This window comes from Pelodiscus sinensis, chromosome 1 (assembly GCF_052426305.1).
Source record: "Pelodiscus sinensis isolate ZL-2025 chromosome 1, ASM5242630v1, whole genome shotgun sequence".
Classification (NCBI taxonomy): Eukaryota; Metazoa; Chordata; order Testudines; family Trionychidae; genus Pelodiscus; species Pelodiscus sinensis.
In genome coordinates, this window is record NC_143052.1 from 4203003 (window position 1) to 4224713 (window position 21711).

Here is a 21711-nt window from a genome sequence, read left to right on the forward strand (position 1 = left end):
ATTTCTACTTCAGAATAATTTGACAGAGTATACAACATGAAGCCTATTAAGAAAACATTAAAGAGACTATCGCTGCAACTAGGAAATAGAAGAGACAGGCGCGCGCGCGCGCACACGCACACACACACACACACACACAGCGGGGCTGCAGCCGACAGCCCAGGCAGGGTGACAGCCGAGCGGAACGCGGAGTTTCACTTTCCATTTCCCGCTTTCCGCTCGCTTTCCCTTTGCTGACACCCCCTCCCCAGGGAAGGGGCGGGGGCGTATAAAGGGCGCCGCGGCCGGGCAGGGGCAGTCCGGAGCCCAGACAGGATGCGGCGCTGGGAGAGGAGCCCTGGCCCCGGGCTGCGCACAGCGAGGTAGGGCCGGGCGCTGGCAGCGGAGGCTTCCCCGAACCCCCGGGCGGAGCATCCCCAGCGCGCAGCGCCCTGGGCCGGGGATCCGGGCCCCCTGGCTCCTTCGCCTCCCCCGGCCCTGCTGCGACCCTCTGCCTGCCCCCCCGCCAGCTGGGACCCTCTGCCTGCCCCCCCCCGCCAGCTGGGACCCTCTGCCTGCCCCCCCACCAGCTGGGACCCTCTTCCTGCCCCCCCCCCGCCAGCTGGGACCCTCTGCCTGCCCCCCCCCCGCCAGCTGGGACCCTCTGCCTGCCCCCCCCCCGCCAGCTGGGACCCTCTGCCTGCCCCCCCCCCACCATCTGGGACCCTCTGCCTGCCCCCCCCGCCAGCTGGGACCCTCTGCCTGCCCCCCCCTCCGCCAGCTGGGACCCTCTGCCTGCCCCCCCGCTCCGCCAGCTGGGACCCTCTGCCTGCCCCCCCCCCTCCGCCAACTGGGACCCTCTGCCTGCCCCCCCCCTCCGCCAACTGGGACCCTCTGCCTGCCCCCCCCCGCCAGCTGGGACCCTCTGCCTGCCCCCCCCCCCGCCAGCTGGCAACCTCTGCCTGCCCCCCCCCACCAGCTGGGACCCTCTGCCTGCCCCCCCACCAGCTGAGACCCTCTGCCTGCCCTCCCCCCCCGCCAGCTGGGACCCTCTGGTTCCTCCCCCCCGCCATCTGGGACCCTCTGCATGCCCCCCTGACAGCTGGGACCCTCTGCCTGCCCCCGCCCCCACCAGTTGGGACCCTTTGCCTGCCCCCCCCCCGCCAGCTGGCAACCTCTGCCTGCCCCCCCACCAGCTGGGACCCTCTGCCTGCCCCCCCCCCGCCAGCTGGGACCCTCTGGTTCCTCCCCCCCGCCAGCTGGGACCCTCTGCCTGCCCCCCCCCGCCAGCTGGCAACCTCTGCCTGCCCCCCCCCACCAGCTGGGACCCTCTGCCTGCCCCCCCCCACCAGCTGGGACCCTCTGGTTCCTCCCCCCCACCCCGCCAGCTGGGACCCTCTGGTTCCTCCCCTCCCCCCGCCAGCTGGGACCCTCTGCCTGCCCCCCCCCCCCCGCCAGCTGGCACCCTCTGGTTCCTCCCCCCGCCAGCTCGCACCCTCTGGTTCCTCCCCCCCCCCCGCCAGCTGGGACCCTGTGCCTGCCCCCCCCGCCAGCTGGGACTCTCTGGTTCCTCCCCCCCCCCGCCAGCTGGCAACCTCTGCCTGTCCCCCCCCCGCCAATTGGGACCCTATGTCTGCCCCCTCGCCAGCTGGCACCCTCTGCCTGCCCCCCCCCCGCCAGCTGGCACCCTCTGCCTGCCCCCCCTGCCAGTTGGCACCCTCTGCCTGCCCCCCCCGCCAGCTGGCACCCTCTGCCTGCCCCCCCCGCCAGCTGGCACCCTCTGCCTGCCCCCCTGCCAGTTGGCACCCTCTGCCTGCCCCCCCCCCCGCCAGCTGGCAACCTCTGCCTGCCCCCCCCGCCAGTTGGCAACCTCTGCCTGCCCCCCCCCCCGCCAGCTGGCAACCTCTGCCTGCCCCCGCCCCCGCCAGTTGGGACCCTCTGCCTGCCCCCCCACCAGCTGGCAACCTCTGCCTGCCCCCCCCCCCGCCAGTTGGGACCCTTTGTCTGCCCCCCCACCAGCTGGCACCCTCTGCATGCCCCTGCCCCCTCCCCCCCGCCAGCTGGCACCCTCTGATTCCCCCCGGGTCATTCCATCCCCTTCAGCCCCCAGGGCAGCCCCCCCCGATGTTTTACACACAAACGTGTCTGGGGCGGGGATCTCCCCAGCCTGTCACCGCCCCCCCGCTGCCCTGCACCCTGGCTGGGGGGGACCCGGGCTCTCTCCGGCCCCGCAGCGCTGTGGCCCGGGGCGGGGCAGGGGAGGAGGCGGCGGGAGCCCGGGACTCCTGTAACGCCCGGCCCGGAGCTGGGACCAGCCGTCCCCGCGCTCGGAGCCTGCAGCAGCCCGGGGAGGTGGTCGGGGGCAGAGGGGCGGGGCCCGGCTTCCGAGGGGAGCAGCCGAGCGAGCCTGAGCGACAGAAAAAGCGACCTCTCCAGATTTGCCCCTTTGGGTGCACTGAGCCTACGCACCCGAGCTGAGCCGGCTCCGTCGCCTTCGCTGTGGCCGCTGCAGGGTTTGCTGCCTCCTCCTGGGAGGGGTTAAAAGGGTGAAGGGGGGCGAATGCAGCGGGGGGTGTCAGGGTCTGAGCAGGGGGCAGAAATGTGCTGGCTGGGGGATCAAGCGCCTGTGGGGAGCGGCAGAAGAGGGGCTGAAGGGGAGGAATGGGGGGGTAGCCGGGGTTAAATCGGGGGGGGGGGCACTGCCAGACCCTGTGCGGAGACAAAACCCCCATTTAGGGAGGGGGGAGCAGTGACCCCGCGGGGTGAGCCACCTGCTGTGCTTGTACCTAGTGGGGTAGGAGGGGGACCAAGGCTTTTCTCGGTCTCCTCGCAGGATGCTGCATGTCAGCCCCGGACCAGAGGCGGGTTCCTGGGGGTGTCCTTAAAGGCAGGGGCCTCCCAACTCCCTGACTGTCAGGCTACGTCTACACTGGCTTGATTTTCCGCAAATGCTTTTAACAGAAAAGGTTTCCGTTAAAAGCATTTTCGGAAAAGCGCGTCTAGATCGGCAGGACGCTTTTCCACAAAAGCACTGTTTGCGGATAAACGTCCGTGGCCAATCTAGACGCTTTTCCGCAAAAACGCCCCAATCGCCATTTTTGCCATCGGGGCTTTTTTGCGCAAAACAAATCTGAGCTGTCTACACTGGCCCTTTGCGCAAAAGGACTTGTGCCCGACCGGGAGCAGCGTAGTATTTCCGCAAGCAGCGCTGATTTCAGACAGTAGGAGTCCGTGCTCTTGCGGAAATTCAAGCGGCCAGTGTAGACAGCTGGCAAGTTTCTCAGCAAAAGCAGCTGCGTTTGCAGAAAAACTTGCCAGTCTAGACACAACCTCAGCGCTTAGACACCGCAGCTGCTCGCTATCCCACACAAGCGCTGCAGGACGACCTGCCGTTACAGCCGGGAGTCTGAATGCTGTGACCTATTGTACCAACAGCCCCTCCCGCAAGCTGCCACTCGCCTTTGGAGTATTGAAGAGTCTTCTCTCCGTTCCTATGTCACTGCCGCTCCTTTCTCTTCCATCGTGTGCTCAACTCCCTCCCCGAGCCCACACAGCCACACCCCCTCCTGTACCCCAATCCCCTGCCCCAGGTCTGAGCCCTCACCCAAACTCCCCCTAGCCTGCACCCCTCCTGCACCCAAACTCCGTCCCAGAGCCTGCGCCCCACACAGGGCCAGGTTAACCTTTCATGGACCCGGGGCTAAACATATTTGTGGCCCCCCGGGAGACGGGTCATGGCAGGCAGGCACAGCCCTGCCCCATCCAGCCCGCTACAAGGGCACTGTTTACAAAGTGGCAGCTGCCAGATGCACACTGGTCTGCCTGGCCCTGCGCTGTGCTTCTTCCCCTTGGGGGCGGGCCCATGCTGCACCATGCTACCCCTCTGACCCCCTACACCCAGTGCCACACCACCCAGAGACCCCCACAAATCCCTATGCCCTCCCACACACCGCTACGCCCAGCATTCCCCCCCAGATCCCTTCACTGCCCAGTGCCCACCACAACTGCACAGTGCCCCACACTGACCCCCCCACATGTCCCAGTGCCTCGACACATAGATCTGCCCCACTGCACAGCCCCCAACACACACAGATCTCCCCAGCCCCCAGTGCCTCCCAAAACCCCCACTCCCCAGCACCCCAAAACATGCAAACCTTCCCCACTGCCGAGCACCTCCCACCCCCTCACTGCCCAGGACCCCCCCGCCTCTAGAGACCTACTCTCCCACACCCTGACCCCCATCCACAATAGCCAGCCCTGATAGAAGGCAAGCGGCCAGACCCGGCTGTAGGATGGCTCAGAGGGGTCCATAATGGTGCCTGGTGAGCCTGGTGCCACAGTGCCATTGGCACCATTGTAAACCCGGAACTGACTGTATTCCCTGCTGTCCGTGGTGCTACTTTACTGCTCCAGGAGACTTGGTGCGGTGAAATAATTTACCTACATTCCCTCAAACTGTGTCACACATTTTGAATATTTAAGAGTCTCTTCTCACTATATCTCTACATTGCGGTTTAAAGTAAAAGGTTCGGAAATGCGGCTAGTCCTAGGGAGGCGCAGAAACAGGCAAACTATTACCAAATATCTTTGAAACTTTTATTAAAGGGCTTCTACGTATAAATTATGATTGATCAGTTTCGTACATACGTAGGCACCAAATAATTATTAGAATGTCCAATAAGCAAAATGCAATGCAGTAAAGAAAATTCCCTGAGGCTTTTCTAAATCTTAATAGTTGTTAACAAGGGACCAGGGATTAACAGTTACATTTATATCAGTCTTACTTATAAGACTAATCATTTACCTAAAACTTTGAACACTACTACTTAACAATACCTTGAAACAATTTCAGATAACAATACTTACATTGAACAGACACAAACTACCACAACAACATATTTGGTTTTCGTTACGTTTGGGATACGTTACGCTCTACAGGAACTCGTTTGGTTCGGTGAGCGGGAGGTGGCCCTCGGGTGATCAGTCCCCGGACCTGGCTCATATTCCGCCATCCAATGTTTATTCGGGATTCCTCAGTTTGATATAGGAGGGGTAGCTGTTTTTTAGAGAAAGCTTTTGCACGCTTTTTGTGATAGGCAGCCATGTTAAAAAAAAAAAGCGGCAGCCATGTTAATGCAAATACCGCGGGGGATATTTAAATCCCCCACAGATTTGCCTATTCCAAAGTGCTACATTAGTTCTTCATTAGGGGTATGTCTACACTACAAAGTTAGTTCGAACTAACGTCCGTTAGTTCGAACTAACTTTGATAGGCGCTACACTAGCGCTCCGCTAGTTCGAACTTAATTCGAACTAACGGAGCGCTTAGTTCGAACTAGGTGAACCTCATTCTATGAGGATTAAGCCTAGTTCGAACTTACTACTTCGAATTAAGGGGTGTGTAGCCCCTTAATTCGAACTAGTGGGAGGCTAGCCCTCCCCAGCTTTCCCTGGTGGCCACTCTGGCCAACACCAGGGAAACTCTTCTGCCCCCCCCTCCCGGACCCGGACCCCTTAAAGGGGCACGGGCTGGCTACGGTGCCCGTGCCAGGTGCAAGCCTGCCATCACCCAGCCAGCAGACCCTGCACCTGGCACGGATCGAGCCACCCACCCGATGCCCCCCAGCCCTCCCCCTCTTCCCGGGACAAGGCTGGCGGCTCCCGGGAGCTTGCCCGGGACCGCAAGATGCGGGCACCCGCCTGGTCTAGTGCGGACATCGTGGACCTCGTCCACGACCTCCGCACTAGGCACAGGAAAGTGGCCGTCTAGGGCAGGAGAGCTGCCAGCCTGGCCACCCAGGAGCAAGTGTGCATGAAAATCAAGGGGGTCCACTGAGACCCCCGACCCTGAGCCCTGAGCTTACAATGGCCGTCCTGGGTCAGACCAAAGGTCCATCTAGCCCAGTAGCCTGTCTGCCGACAGCGGCCAACCCTAGGGACCTTGGAGGGGATGGACCGAAGACAGTGACCAAGCCATTTGTCTCGTGCCATCCCTCTCCAGCCTTCCACAAACCATGGGCAGGGACACCACTCCTACCCCCTGGCTAATAGCACTCCATGGACCCAACCTCCACGACTCGATCTCACGTCCCTTTAAACTCTGTTCTAGTTCTAGCCTTCACAGCCTCTTGCAGCAAGGAGTTCCACAGGTTGACTCTTTGCTTTGTGAAGAAGAACTTTCTGTTACTAGTTTGAAGCCTGCTACCCAGTCCTTTCCTTTGGTGTCCTCTAGTCCTTCTTTATGGGAACTCATGAAGAACTTTTCTGTATGCACCCTCTGCACCCAACTCCTGCTTTTAGAGACCTCTATGCTGTTCCCCCTCAGTCTCCTCTTTTCTAAGCTGAAAAGTCCCACTCTATTTAGCCTCTCTTCATCTGGGACCTGTTCCCAACCCCTGATCATTGTAGTTGCCCTCCCCTCTCCCAGCCTCTCTCTTCCCCTCTCCCACCTCCTTTTCCCAGTCTCCCCCAGTTTTGTTCAATAAAGACAGATTCCATTTTTGAACACAATTGTCCTTTATTTTGTACATCAAGAAAAGGGGCTAGGGAAGGGTAAGTGGAAGGAGGTGAGGGAGGAATGGGGTACGAGCCCCCGATGGGGAGGACTGGGCTGGCTCTGCGGGCTTCTGGGGGTGGAAACTCTCCTGCAGCCCCCCGATTGCCCCCTCTCCCCAGATGGCAGCCTGCGGCAAGTGCAGCCGGGCTGATGGCCGAGTGCTGTGATGTGCCCAGTGTGGGTACTCCGGGCACTCCAAGCCAGGACTGGTTTTCAAGCGGGGCACCTCTGAGAACTGTCTGTCTGGGGTGGGGGTCGGGTCCCTTTAAGCGCAGCCCTCGGCTAGCCTGAGACAGCATCTCCACGCTCTAAGTCCTCCTCTGATGCCCTGCCGGCACTGCTTCTGGCCAGCCTTAAGCCCTGTTCAGGGTCCACTTAATGTGGACATGCTAGTTCGAATTAGCAAAACGCTAATTCAAACTAGTTTTTAGTTCTAGACGTGTTAGTTCGAATTAGCTTAGTTCGAATTAACTAATTAGAACTAAGCTAGTTCGAACTAACTCTGTAGTGTAGACATACCCTTATAGACTAACTGAAGTGTAGGAACATAAGCTTTCGTGGCCAAAGACCCACTTCGTCAGATGCATGTAGTGGAAATTTCCAGAGGCAGGTAGAAATATGCAGGCCAGGATCAGGCTGGAGATGATGAGGTGGATCCAATCAAGGAGGATGAGGCCCACTTCTAGCAGCTGATCTGGAGGTGTGAATTCCAAGAGAGGAGAAGCTGCTTTTGTAGTTAGCGAGCCATTCACAGTCTTTGTTTAATCCAGAGTTGATTGTGTCAAACTTAAAGATGAACTGTAGCTCCGCAGTTTCTCTTTGAAGTCTGGTCCTGAAGTTTTTTTGCTGCAGGATGGCTACTTTTAGATCTGCAATTGTGTGTCCAGGAAGATTGAAGTGTTCCCCTACAGGTTTTTGTATGTTGCCATTCCTAATATCAGATTTGTGTCCATTGATTCTTTTACGTAGGGACTGCCCAGTTTGGCCGATGTATATAGCAGTGGGGCATTGTCGGCACATGATGGCATATATTACGTTAGTAGATGTGCAGGAGAATGTACCAGTGACAGTATGGCTGATCTGGTTAGGTCCTGTGATGGTGTTGCTGGTGTATATATGTGGGCAGAGTTGGCACTGAGGTTTGTTGCAAGGATTGGTTCCTGAGTTCGAGTTATTATCATGCATCTGACGAAGTGGGTCTTTGCCCACGAAAGCTTATGCTCCTACACTTCGGTTAGTCTCTAAGGTGCCACAGGACTCCTCGTCGCTTTTGCCGATTCAGACTAACACGGCGACCCCTCTGATAGATGTTTAATTGTTAACCCATGCAATTCCATAATTCTTGAGGCCTTTTAAGGCATCAGGCACCAATGAGTAGCAGGGCAAGTAGCTGTTATTGCAATGGTGGGTTACTAGTTTCCTCATTGTTGTGGGCATCTTTACTTAAATATGCTGATGTCCCACTTGCCCGTGTTGTTTCTAATAGATTTCTTATTATCTCTGGCCAAACCACTTTTATGGTTGGTGTGCAAATTTACAGAAGCTAAATATTTCATTTGTGTAGCCATTAAAGCAAAACCAATCCAGTGGGGGAGAGGGCTGGTACCCCACTCCCAGTCCTCTGTTCACGTGATGCACTCCTTGCTTCCTTCCAGTTCCTTTTTTGTTCACCTGTGGAGACGTTGTTAACATTCTCCTAGCCTAAACAATTACCAAACTATTATCCTTTCACTGAATTTTAAAGTTGTCAATTCACTAAGTTTAGAGTTGCCAATTGATTGGATCCAATTATTAATTTTGTTGGTTTAAATTAATGCTTCTGCTTTACTCAAATTATCCTTTCGTTAAAACAATATCCTACACACAACAATATTTGCAATACGTATTACAATTAAGACACACAAGACCAACCTGGACAGAACACAAACTTACTATGTCATGACACAGAACCATGGTTTTTTGTTGGTTGTTTTTCTTCAGCTGGCACCAGCGCTTTTTGATGATCTGAAAGACAAGAAAACATTTCTACCCCTGTCGGGGTGGCTCATTATAACTTAAAATACTGCCTAAGATCTGCTAGGGGAACCGGTTACAGCTAGTTCCTTACCACTTCTGTGGGCGAGTGAGCTGCAACTTTCCGAAAACAAGAGCGCTTCATCGGTACTCGTGACCTTCCACTCGCTTGAATTACCTCTGAGTTGCTATCCCTCCCCAACAGTGGCATGCCTCAGTTTCCCTCTTGTACCACAGATCAGGCTTAATGTGCGAAGCTATAATGCTTTTCCTTAGCACAAGGTGTTGGCTGGCCAGTTACTGTTCCAGCAAGCAAAAAAGCTTTTATTTTCCTGAAAAGAATCATATGTACAAAGTTACAGGCTTACTTATCAGGGACAGTTGGTTTCACACCTCTTGAGAACAGACAGGCAGTCTGCACCCTGTCCGTTCAGTGGCTTATAGGAAACTAAATCTACATACACCAAAGAAGGGGTCTGCTGGGTCTAGAGTGTCAGATCTTATCAGCAGCTCACGGAATAAGGGGAGTCGTCACTCCGTCACACATCCGCTCGGTCTCGAGGTTCGGCTGACCCCCTTGCGTTCAGAACAGTTGCTCAAGAGGGCTTATTCCTGAGCGGGAGCATCATAGTTCTTGTGCAAGAAGCCCTGATTTCATACATGTGAACGGCAGTGTACTTGTGCAAGAACACCGGGCCAGTGTAGACAGGCAGCAAGTTTATGCGCAAGAGCGGCCACTTTGCTGCAAGATCACACCAGTGTAGACACAGGCAAGGGGGGGAGGGAGGCAGAGGCAGGGAATCAGCTGGCTCAGCATGTCTGCATGGTTTGGGGGGAGGTGCAGGGAAATTGAGCTCAGCTGGGTTGCAGAATGGGGAGGTCCGGGGAGCTGGGCTGGGCGGTGGGGTGGGGTGTGTGTGTGTGGAGCTCAGAGCTCAGTTTGGCTGCAGGAGGAGGGAGGTGCCGGGAACCGGGGCTAGACTCAAGGGGAGGAAGGGACAGGGAATCGACGCTTGGCTCTGAAATTTTGCGGGGTTTGGGGGAGGTGCAGGGAAACGGGGCTCAGCTGTGCTGTGGGGGAGGCATGCAGGGAACCAGAGCAGGGCTCAGCTGGGCTGAGGTGGATGGGGGCGAGCATACGGAACCGATGGGCAGCTCAGCTGGGCTGGGAGGGGCTGCGGGGAACTGGTGCTGCACTCCCTTGGATTGTGGGGGGTGGTTTGGGGGGGGGTGCAGGGAACCAGCAGGGGTGGGCAGCTCAGTTGGGTTGCAGGGGATAGAGGTGCAAAGAAGCCTAGTGGGGCAAAAGGGGGGGGACCAGGAGCCCTGAAATGACCTCGCCTGGTCCAAAAATCCCTCATCTGGGACCACTCAGGTCCAGAAGGTGCCAGATCAGGGAGGTCCAACTCCTACCCAAGTCCCCTCCTTGCACCCTCCCTCGTAGCCAGACACCCTCCCCCAACCTGCTCCTGCTCCCTCCCCCTGACCAGACACCCTACATCCAGCCTGCTTCTGCACCCTACCTACCACCCAGACCTTGCCTCTGTCCACCCCCCACCTCCCTCCCAGATCCTGCACCCCATCCCTATCCTGTTCCTTGGCAGCCCTGCCATCCACCCTAGCACCTAGCACCACCCTGTCCTTGGCCCCAGCACCCTGCCTCACACCCCAGGACTCAGCACCACCCTGTCCTTGGCCCCAGCACCCTGCCTCACACCCCAGGACTCAGCACCACCCTGTCCCTGGCCCCAGCACCCTGCCTCACACCCCAGGACTCAGCACCACCCTGTCCTTGGCCCCAGCACCCTGCCTCACACCCCAGGACTCAGCACCACCCTGTCCCTGGCCCCAGCACCCTGCCTCACACCCCAGGACTCAGCACCACCCTGTCCCTGGCCCCAGCACCCTGCCTCACACCCCAGGACTCAGCACCACCCTGTCCCTGGCCCCAGCACCCTGCCTCACACCCCAGGACTCAGCACCACCCTGTCCCTGGCCCCAGCACCCTGCCTCACACCCCAGGACTCAGCACCACCCTGTCCCTGGCCCCAGCACCCTGCCATCCACACTAGCACCCAGCAGCACCCTGATCCTTTTCCCAGCACCCTCCCACTCACCCTACTGCCCAGCAGGACTATGTCCCTGACCCCAGCACCCTGCCACCTGACCCAGCATCCTTCCACCAGCAGCACCCTCTCCCCAGCCCCCACTTTCACTCTGTCCCCTGCCCGCACAGCACATTTGGGACCACAGTAGTGAGGCTTGGGGTTTTTTTGGAGGGTTGTTGGGTTTTGGTTTTTTTTTTTTTTTTTTGCATCTTACTTGTGTGGCCCCAACTGACTTTTCTGTGGGTCAGCGACCCTTGACTCAAAACAGGTTCCTCACCCCTCTCATATATTGAGACAATGCTAAAACCTTCGGAGTTTGACAGAATATTTTATTTCAAAATGAAGCCAGGCCAACAAGCCCCCAGTTGGGGCCAAACCCCCATCTCACTGCAGCATCATAACACTCCTGCACCATATTTTGTCGTTACACCGGCCCGGGCGCGCTGACTCCTTGGCTGAGCATGGGACCAAGCAGAGAGGAGAGTGGGAGGGGGGGCTGCTGGGTGTCCAGCTGGGGGGGGGGGGTGCAGAGAAGGGCTCTGTGTCCAGACAGAGTGGGCGGGGGGAGCTGTCTGTCCAGCAGGGGGGTCTGAGTATCTGGCCAGGCTTGGGGGAGGGAGGGTTGAAATGATCTGTGTGTTTAGGTGGGGGTGGGGTGTCTGTGTGTGTGTAGCCAGGCACAAGGGTGTGGGGTTGGGGTGTCTGCAGGGCCGTGACCAGTGGCTCCTATCGCCCAAGCCAGGGTGATGGCAGCGAAGCTGCCACCAGGTTTGTTTAGCAGCCTTTCCCGTCCTTCCTGCGTCCTCCCGCCCGCCTGGTGTTAGGAGACACCCAACTGAGATGCTGATTCGATTTTGCCCCCCACTTCCGTCTTGTCTCCCTGCTCCCACCAGCTTGTGACGTGTCCTCCAGCTCTCTGTGTTCATGACTTAGCTGGGGGCTCTGGTCACCTGCCCCCGCCATACCCAGTTTAAAGCCTCCTCCCTTGACGCATGGGAGTCAAAGCCAAAATGAACCTCCTGGTCACAGCTCCCGCTAAGGTGGATCCGTGCGCCACCGCGCACAAAACATTCTTCCCCCGCCACCTCCTCTGGACAGCCGCGCAGCAGAACCTGTACAGCAGGCGGGGCTGGCTGATTTGCTGTGGTGAGGGAGCCACTGGGGCGGGGGGCCAGGACCTGTCACAGCCGCATGGCAGGACGGACAACTACTCCGGTGGCGGGGGCTTCCACATGGGCGGGAGGGGGCCAGGGTCTGTTCTTGTGGCTGGGGCTGGGAACGGGTCCTGCCGCACGGCGCGAGTCGGGGCGGAATTCCTGCTCCGGCAGCTGGGAACGTCTCTGTGTTAATACCTTGGGTGCTACGGTGGCACACGTCCAAACCTGCGCTCCTGGTGTACATTTTGGCTTTGATGAACGTGCGTCCGATATTGCAATAAGTCAAATATCTTCAGCCCTAACGGCGAATGGCACAACCAACCGAGGTACAGCCAAAAAACGTGCAATGTTCCCATCTCCAGCTCTGGGGTGGAGGGGCATTGAAACCAGTCACTTCACTGTCACCCTTGTAAGCGGTTCCTTCCCCAGGAGAAATTCTCCCGACTACCCGCGCGGAGCTCACCACACACTGCCTGGGCTGCAGGGAGTCGGGTCGCTTTGCAGGGGGGCTTTGTGGGACACAGGAAGTGCTAAGTGGATTCCACAGAGGTTGGGGGAAGCCCATCCACAAAGGCCCCACGCCCGGCGGAGGGGGCATCAGACACGGCCCTCCAAGCTCCGCGCCAGGTCTGCACTTTGCAATTGGCTCTTAAGCAGACAGAGACCTCGTCCCTCCCTGGTCCCCACCCCACGACCTTAGTGTGCTGGGGAAATTCATTCATTCAACGGTGTCTGGTTCCCCCTCTCTCTGCAGCTCCCTGCCGCTGAAGGAGAAGCTGCAGGCCCTCCAGTGCCACTTCACCTGGGACTTTGAAATCAGGGACAAGGTGGACGCCGTTCACCTCCTCCTAACGGTGGCTCTGAGGATTGCCCACACTCCCTACCCGAACCAGGCCGCCTACCTGGCCCTGCAGGCTTATCTCTGCCACCTGCAAGAGCGATATGAGGATGCTCTGCAAAGCCTTAAGAAAGCTGAAGAGTTCCTGGCCAGAGATCACCCAGGTAACGTCCCCCGCCAGGCCCTGGTCATTTACGGGAACTACGCCTGGATCTACTATCACCTGGCCCATTACGACGTGGTGGAGCGTTACCTGGACCAGGTGAGCCAGATCTGCCGCTCCCTGAACAGCCGCTCGCCATACACAGCTCTGATCCCTGAGGTCCACGCACACAAAGGCTGGTCTCTCCTGGCAACCGGCTTCCGCAACGGCCAAGAGGCCTCAAAGTGTTTCCAAAGGGCATTGGCAGAAGACGAAGCCAATGGGGAATTTCTTGCTGGGTCGGCAATCGCAGCCTTTGCTTCATGGATCCACTCACATGATTTTGAATACAAGTCAGACGCCAAAAAGAAGTTGAGCGCCATTATCCAGGAAGAGCCGCAAAACTATGAAGCTAAGATGTATTTAGCCAAGATCCTTGAGAGGCGGGATAGACCCCAGGCAGAAGCCCTGGTTGAAGATGTTGTTCGGAATAGCCGGGACCCCGAGGTCCTGAGAAATGCAGCCAAGTTCTTTCAAGGAGAGTTCCTAGAAGAAACAATTGCTATTCTAGAGCGAGCAATCTCTCTGGACCCCACTTATCACCTCCTTCACTATGACCTGGGTCGTTGCTACAAGGAAAAGCTGGCAGTGGCCGACACGGGTAGGAGAGAAGAAATCTTGGCAGCGGCTACGGAGGCCTTCAAGATGGCTGTGCAGAAAGATCCCGCCTTTGTGTTTGCAAAGCTGGCGCTAGCTGAAATGCTCGGACAAAAGACACCTGAGTACCAAGAGGAGATTTACCTCAACCTCCTGAGCGAGGTGTCCACCCTCAGCAAGAGGTGCCAGCAGGCCGTCTACCTTCACTGGGGGGACTTTCTCCTCTACACGCGGGAGTCCCTGCCCGAGGCAGCTGAGATTTACAAAGCCGGTTTTGCCATCGCAAGCACCACCCAGGAGAAAAAAACACTGAGAAATAGGCTGCAAGAGGTGGCAGACGTATTCCGGCAGCGCTCCCAGACCACCGAGGCTGCAGCCATACAGCATGTCCTGGAACGGAACACAAGTCCCAACTACAAGAAGTGCACCTCTCATGGCCGGAGCTGGAGACTGGAGAGGCAGTGAAAATGGGAGAATCCACCAGCAGCGCGGGACTCCTGCATTTGGAGACACCTCCTCACACTGCCCCCTGCTCCTCTCCAAGGCCCCACCCCGCTCAGCCTCCTCCCCAGGGCCCCACCCACACTGGCCCCTGCTCCACCCCAAGGCCCCACCCCCGCCTAGCCTCCTCCCCAGGGCCCCACCCACACTGGCCCCTGCTCCACCCCAAGGCCCCACCCCCGCCTAGCCTCCTCCCCAGGGCCCCACCCACACTGGCCCCTGCTCCGACCCAAGTTTGCTCCCTCTCCCCCCCCCCGCCCTGCTATTCTGAACTGTCTGCCTCCTCCCCCTCCCCCCCATCGCCCAGGCCTCAGGGTGGTCCTTGGTGGAGGGGCAGTGCAGGGGAGGCTGTGGGGGGAGAGAAGGAGCCAGTCGGGCCTCGGTGGCAGAGCGCGGGAGGGTCCACCGCCCGGGCACCCTTCCAGCAGTAGCAGCCTTGGGACCCTCCCCCACCCCAGTGTGTTCCCTCTGCAACACATCTCCCTGTGCACCCCGGTGAGATCTGCCTCTGGCTCTGTGCACCCTGCCTGCAGCCAGCAACGCGGACAGTTCCCTCACTGATGCAGTACACACACCCACCCACTCAGATACACACTCATACTCACACACACATACACACTCATTCACACACAGACAGACGTGCACACAGAGACACACACAAACAGACTCTCAGCGACACAAACACAGAGCACACGCATAAGCTATTTCGAAATAAGCTATGCAATTTGCGTAGCTTGTCCCGGGTGCTGGGTAGACACATCCCAACAGAGATACTGATTAGAAGTGTATAAGAGTCCTTAGCGCCTGTCATAACCAGGAGAGTTGACCAGTAGCCTCGTGGCTAAAGGGCTTACCTAGCCAGGTATCTGGTCAGCCGATAGTAATGCAAGTAGGGATTTCAAACTGGAACAAAGAAATTTTTATCTTTTCCCTCCGGGTATGTCTACACTACCCCGCTAGTTCGAACTAGCGGGGTAATGTAGGCATACCGCACTTGCAAATGAAGCCCGGGATTTGAATTTCCCGGGCTTCATTTGCATAAGCGGGGCGCCGCCATTTTTAAAACCCCGCTGGTTCGAACCCCGTGCAGCGCGGCTACACGGGGCACAAACTAGGTAGTTCGAACTAGGCTTCCTAGTTCGAACTACCGTTACTCCTCATTCCACGAGACATACCCTCCTTTGTCTGAGGCAGAACAGTTTCTCCAGATACTAAGGGAGACAGAAAGACACTTCTGTCCCCAAGAAGGACTTCTTACACGTGTATGTAAGGAAACGTTTAGCTAGTCCGTCACGTTTTATTGTATTCTGGTTTGGGAATTTGGAACTGAGGTCTGTGCTATTAACCATGTTTTTTTCTTTGTTTAACAGTGTTTTTCCTCTTTTGCAATGAAGCTTGTTAACCCAGAGAATTTTGTCTGTGTGTATCAATTTGGTGGCTCTTACCATCTTGCCACCTCAACTATGCTCGCAACTGCAGTTTTGTTTTGATAATAAAAGCTTGTTTTCTCTTGTCTAAGTAATCGGTATTGGTTCATTTTTGTGTCCTGGGAAGTCTGTCTGCCTAAGGAGTCAGCTTCCACAGAAGGCAGCTTGTTTTCTCTTTTCTTTTTTCAAGCTCTTTGGGGGAAAGGAGCTTGAGGTGCCCCTGAGATTTTAGGGAGGAAGTTTTCCCAAGTGATCTTTTCCCTGGTTTGCTTGGAGTACTTCGGTGGTCGCACCGGATATCGTGGGGGGAAGTTTTTGTACCAAAGCCTGTAGAGATCCGGTTTTGGGGTCCTTTTGTAGGCTCCCACGTCTGCATTTGTCATGCCAGAGTGGGGAACGGCCTTGACAGCGCCGGGGCGTCACTGGAGACGGATGGACAGACGCCGAGGCAGCGCGGTGCCCCGCCAGATCTCCAGCCTCTGGCCGCCCGAGAAGGAGGCTTGTGCGAGTGGAGCTGAGAAGGGGAATGGACTAGATTGCGCCCTCTCCATCGCTTGTCTGTTGCCATAGATACGGAATAAAACTACCCTAAGGACACTGGCCTCACTGGGCCCTCGGTCCTTCAGCCCTGCTCTGTACGAACCCCGGAGTGCTCTGATCGCCCCCCTCCCCCCAAGAGAGGGATTCGTAACCGGGGGGGGCAGAACCTCCCTTGTTTTCAGCTGGGGGGAGCAGCGTGTCCCTGGCTCTGCATGGCAGCTGGCCCTTTAGCGAAGTGCCCAACAGAGTTTGCCTAACCCTGGCGCTGTCCTGCCGTAAACCCTAACCCGGCAGATTCACACAGCCAAAGGGTCCGGGTCCTCGCACCAGCTCCCCTACCCTGGATGCCGGCCAGACCCCAGGGCAAAGCCACCCGTGCTTATGATGGGTCAGGGCAGCCACCCCGTGCGTTGGGGGGCCCCAAGGCAGCCTGGGCGGTTATGGGGGGCTCTGGCTAGTCCTCAGCTCTGCCCCCTCCCAGCTGGTCATCCCACTTCACTGCGGGGGTGGGAAGTGGAAAGACCCGGGTCACGTCACGCGGGGGGCGGGGAATAGAGCAGGGGTGGAGCTTGGGGAAGGGGTGGGGTGGGGTGGGGGGGAGGAGACTGTTTTCCCAGGCCCCACCCCAGTCTAGGGCTGGATCTGCCCCCACGTTTCCCCTTCGGTCCTCCCCTGTGGCAGGGTCTTTGTAACCCCAACAAGGCTGGTCCCGGTATTCGGGGGGGATTGGAGCCCCACTCCGGCTGTGGTCATTTGGGGGGGTCCCCACTCGCATAGTCTCCCACACTGCCCACTTCCCTGACCCAGTGACCTCTCCGTTAACATAAAACCCAACATCACGTATTCCAAATAATCTCCGGGCACTAACGGAAGTTCACCGACTGTTCCTCACACGTCCCCGGCCTCCCGCCCCGGCCCTGGCTGCGCTGCGGTGACACCAGGGGTCCGACCCCTGCTCAGACGGTGTCCACACGTCCTCAGGCTCCAGTGACATGACCCCAGCACAACTCCCCTCCCCATGTGGGGTCATGTCCCTTCCCCCATCCCCCATCCCCACCCCGGGCCAGCCACTTCACTAGTGACCTCTTGCTGTGCTGGGCCCTTGCTGCTCAGAGCCCCCCAGCGTTGCGTGGCACGGCCAGAGTCCACCCCTTCCTCTGTGGCCCCTCAGCTCCTTGCTATAGCTCAGCCCTGGCCCCCCCTTGGCATGGTTGGTCTGTGCTGCCCCAGCTCCCGGTACTCCAGCTCCCGGCTGCCCCAGCTCCCGGTACTCCAGCTCCCGGCTGCCCCAGCTCCCGGTACTCCAGCTCCCGGCTGCCCCAGCTTCCAGTACTCCAGCTCCCAGCTGCCCCAGCTCCCGGTACTCCAGCTCCCGGCTGCAGCTCCCAGTACTCCAGCTCCCGGTACTCCAGTTCCCGGCTGCCCCAGCTCCCAGTACTCCAGCTCCCAGCTGCCCCAGCTCCCGGTACTCCAGCTCCCGGATGCCCCAGCTCCCGGTACTCCAGTTCCCGGCTGCCCCAGCTCCCGGTACTCCAGCTCCCGGCTGCCCCAGCTCCTGGCTGCCCCAGCTCCCGGTACTCCAGCTCCCAGCTGCCCCAGCTCCCGGTACTCCAGTTCCCAGGTGCCCCAGCTCCCGGTATTCCAGCTCCCGGCTGCCCCAGCTCCCGGCTGCCCCAGCTTCCGGTACTCCAGCACCCAGCTGCCCCAGCTCCCGGTACTCCAGATCCCAGCTGCCCCAGCTCCCGGTACTCCAGCTCCCGGCTGCCCCAACTCCCGGCTGCCCCAGCTCCCAGTACTCCAGCTCCCGGTACTCCAGATCCTGGCTGCCCCAGCTCCCGGTACTCCAGCTCCCGGCTGCCCCAGCTCCCAGTACTCCAGCTCCCAGCTGCCCCAGCTCCCGGCTGCCCCAGCTCTCGGCTGCCCCAGCTTCCAGCCCCGCTCTGGCTGCTGCTCTCCCCTTAGCTCTGCCCCACAGCCCCAGCTCACACTGAGGCCGGGCCCTGGGCCCTTGACTCTCACACTGGCCTGTCCGCCCTGTCCATCCAGCTGACGTCCAGCGTTGGCATCTCCCCGCTGGCTCTGCGAGCCGGGTCCTTCTTTCCCTTTGGCCCTCTCCCCTTCATGACCTCTGTGGGGCTGTGTCTGCCGGCTGGGAGGGGGGCCCAGTCCCTGTACCCGTCTGGATACGGGCCAGCGCTACTCCAGCTGCACGTCCCGGGGCAGCCTCCATTCGGATAACGTGGGGTCCCCTTTGGGCGCTGCAGGGACCCAGAGGCGGAGCCGGGATAGAGCCATTTGTCCCCCTGAGGGCTACGGGGCCTGAGGAGCCTGCATGTCGCTCCCCCTTCCACCGGGGCGCCCCCTCATTGAATGGGCAAAGGGGGGTTCGCACGGGCTGTACCTGACTGCGGGGCTGGTGGGGAGAAGCCAGCGCCCTCTGCTGACAGCCTGAGAGAACTCCAGTGCCTAAAGCCAGCCAGTGGTCCCGTGGTCCCTCAGGCTGTGTCTGCACTACCACGTGATTTCGAAATAACTCCCCAGTGCAGACAGGCCCTCTGGGGTCACAGGGCCACTTGTTTTTAAAGTTACAGACTCACCCGGCGACCCTCTCACCCCTCAATCCCTGTGCCGCTTTGGATACTTGCTACGCATTTCTCCTTCCCCAGGAACCGGGCCCCCCCCAGGGCTGGCGCACTGCTAGCGGTGAGAGCCCCAGGGCTCCCTCTCGCCCAGCGTCCTGTCTTCCCAGCGTGGCTGGTGCCAGACGCAGACTCCAGCGGTCGCTCAGCCTTTTCCAACCCTTCATTCTGCTCAGGCGAGGAAGAGTCCGGGAGAGACGCACGACGTGTGTCCGGTGGCACCATTGTGTGCGAGAAAGCGTCTCGGAAAGCAGCGCCGAGGGGGGTGGGCCACTGGGCTTTGCTCCAGGGTAGATGGATGTTGGAAACCCGCATTTCAGTGCATGCCAACGGCCACACAAGGGGGACGTCGGCATGAGAACCGAATCGCTTTCGGTGATCCCTCAGAGTTGCAGAACTGGTTTGTATTCGTGTGTGTGGCACGGGGCTGGGGCAGTCTGCTGTCTTTGGGGGCAGGGCAGGGCATTATCCCCCTGCGGCTGAGTCCAGCTGGCCACCCTACACCTCAGGGTAATATAGCCTAGTGGCCAGAGTCAATATGGCCACCCCCTCGTTAGGGCTGCGTGGCTCCAGAGTGGCTGCAGCAGCAGGCCACTGACTCAGGGTTTGTGGCAGCTAGGTCGGGGGGCTCAGGTTAGCCAGCTAGGGGGGTCCCACAGGTTCTCCACCCGCCGTGACATCAGGGGCTGGGTGTTGCTGGATGTTGCAGTCTGGCTATCCCCCATGTCCGGGTGCGTCGTCGCTCGTGCTGGAGCCAGCAGCGCCCCGCCTCGCCCTTGGGCTGTGCCGGCCTGCGCTAGGCCCCCTTTTCTATCCCGGCTCCAGCTGGAACATGGCCAGCGGAGGAGCATCACCCCGGCCCACGGCGGGCGATTTACCCCTTCAGAGCCAGCACCGCGCCGGTGCAGCCTACGCCCCCGTGCTAACCAGTTCTCTGCTAAGAAATGGGCCGATTCTCCTTCGAAGTAGTTGACAACGCCTTGCGCCGCTTCCCCTACACTGGCCCTGAGGGTTAACTGCGTAACACGTAACGTAAAGTATACTAGACTTTTCAGTTTGGAAAAGAGGAGACTGAGGGGGGATAGGATAGAGGTCTATAAAATCATGAGTGGTGTGGGGAGGGTGAATAAAGAAAAGTTATTCATTAGTTCCCATAATATAAGGACTAGAGGACACCAAATGAAATGAATGGGTAGCAGGTTTAAAACTAATAAGTGAAAGTTCTTCTTCATACAGCACATAGTCAACCTGTGGAACTCCTTGCCAGAGGAGGCTGTGAAGGCTAGGACTAGAACAGAGTTTAAAGAGAAGCTAGATAATTTCATGGAGGTTAGGTCCATAAAAGGCTATTAGCCAGGGGATAAAATGGTGTCCTTGGCCTCTGTTTGTCAGAGGCTGGAGAGGGATGGCAGGAGACAAATCGCTTGATCATTGTCTTTGGTCCACCCTCTCTGGGGCACCTGGCGCTGGCCACTGTCGGCAGACAGGATACTGGGCTAATGGACCTTCGGTCTGACCCAGTCCGGCCGTTCTTATGTTCTTATGTTAACGCTTTCTGAGCAGACAGAAACGCTGGCTGGTCGGCAAAGTGTTGAGCCGAGGCTCAGGAAAAAGGAGGGCACAATGGGGCGCTACACCTGGCCTCTGCACCCCGTCCCCTCACGCCGGTAGGACACGTCATCCTGACGGAAGGGGCATGAACAATGCTAGGGTGAACACCTTTCTACCGGCGGAGCTGTAACGGCGTTAGAGGTTGTACCCAGTGACTGAGGGGACAGAGGCTTTGTGGGGTGTTATAAATTAACCAGGGCTGAGGAACCATTTTTGGGTCGGGGGCCGCTGACCCACAGAAAATCAGTCGGGAGCCGCACACAAGTGAGAAGCAAAACAAAAAGAAAACCAAACCCGGCGTGGCCCCGACTGAGACCCTCCCCACCATCTCCTCGCACACCAGAGACTGGGGGACCCAAGCTAGTAGATTTTGTGTGCTGCATCGGGGGACAGCAAGGGGCTGGAGCAGCAATGTGGGCTCCCCAATTTTGGGGGGAGCCTGAAACTTCAGGGGCTGGATCCAGGCAAACTGGGGTCCACATCCAGCCCCCGGGCCTTAAGTTCCCCCCCCTTCAGTGAGTGCACGGGGGGTGAATTGGTGACGATGCTAAGCAGAGCCGAGGGATTGTCCGTCCAGAGGGGGTTTTCCCTCCTTTTTCCTTTGGTCTGTTTATGCCGCCATGTTTTCCTGTTCTGGTTCCGTTTTCGCTTTCACCAGGAAGCAAACAGGACGCAGCGTCCCAGAGGCTGAGCCCTGGAAACGAGTTGGGGGTCGCCATGACCACCAGTAGCCCAGAACCGCAGGGCCTCGTGGCCCTGGCTGGCTCCTGAGAGACCGGCTGAGGCCAGCAGAGTCAGAGCCGGTCCGGGGAGGGGAAGCCGGGCAGGAGGGTGCGGCTCTGAGGGTGTGGCTAGACTACATGGCTCCGTCGACGGAGTCGTGTAGATGAGTGTACTCGGCAAAGGGAAATGAAGCGGCGATTTAAATAATCGCCCCTTCATTTACATCAAAATGGCCGACGCTGAGGTGAGGGTTTAGTGGCCAGTGGGGGGTTCATGGCTGAAGTGGGAGGGTTAGTGGCTGAGGTGGGGAGATTAGTGACCAGTGGGGGGTTCATGGCTGAAGTGGGAGGGTTAGTGGCTGAGGTGGGGGGGTTAGTGACCAATGGGGGGTTCATGGCTGAAGTGGGAGGGTTAGTGGCTGAGGTGGGGGGGTTAGTGGCCAGTGGGGGGTTCATGGCTGAAGTGGGAGGGTTAGTGGCTGAGGTGGGGGGGGTTAGTGGCCAGTGGGGGGTTCATGGCTGAAGTGGGAGGGTTAGTGGCTGAGGTGGGGGGGTTAGTGGCCAGTGGGGGGTTCATGGCTGAAGTGGGAGGGTTAGTGGCTGAGGGGGAGGGATTAGTGGCTGAGGTGGGGAGGTTAGTGACCAGTGGGGGGTTCATGGCTGAAGTGGGAGGGTTAGTGGCTGAGGTGGGGGGGTTAGTGGCCAGTGGGGGGTTCATGGCTGAAGTGGGAGGGTTAGTGGCTGAGGTGGGGGGGTTAGTGGCCAGTGGGGGGTTCATGGCTGAAGTGGGAGGGTTAGTGGCTGAGGTGGGGGGGTTAGTG

General features: G+C 58.7%; 1 protein-coding gene across 1 annotated transcript; it reads left to right on the forward strand.

Moving 5' to 3' along the window:
* The first annotated feature begins 209 nt into the window (after positions 1-209).
* LOC142827971 (interferon-induced protein with tetratricopeptide repeats 5-like) lies at positions 210-15278 on the forward strand. The gene is made up of 2 exons (XM_089777909.1): positions 210-362; positions 12568-15278. Exons 1-2 carry the CDS (start codon positions 316-318, stop codon positions 13913-13915), a joined length of 1395 nt encoding a protein of 464 aa, XP_089634035.1. The 5' UTR covers positions 210-315; the 3' UTR covers positions 13916-15278.
* Positions 15279-21711: the final 6433 nt, after the last annotated feature.

Coding starts and splice junctions, on each gene's coding strand:
- LOC142827971 (XM_089777909.1), top strand. CDS start 316: ATGCGGCGCTGGGAGAGGAGCCCTGGCCCCGGGCTGCGCACAGCGAG. Junction 363..12,567: donor CCCGGGCTGCGCACAGCGAG/GTAGGGCCGGGC, acceptor CTCTCTCTGCAG/CTCCCTGCCGCTGAAGGAGA.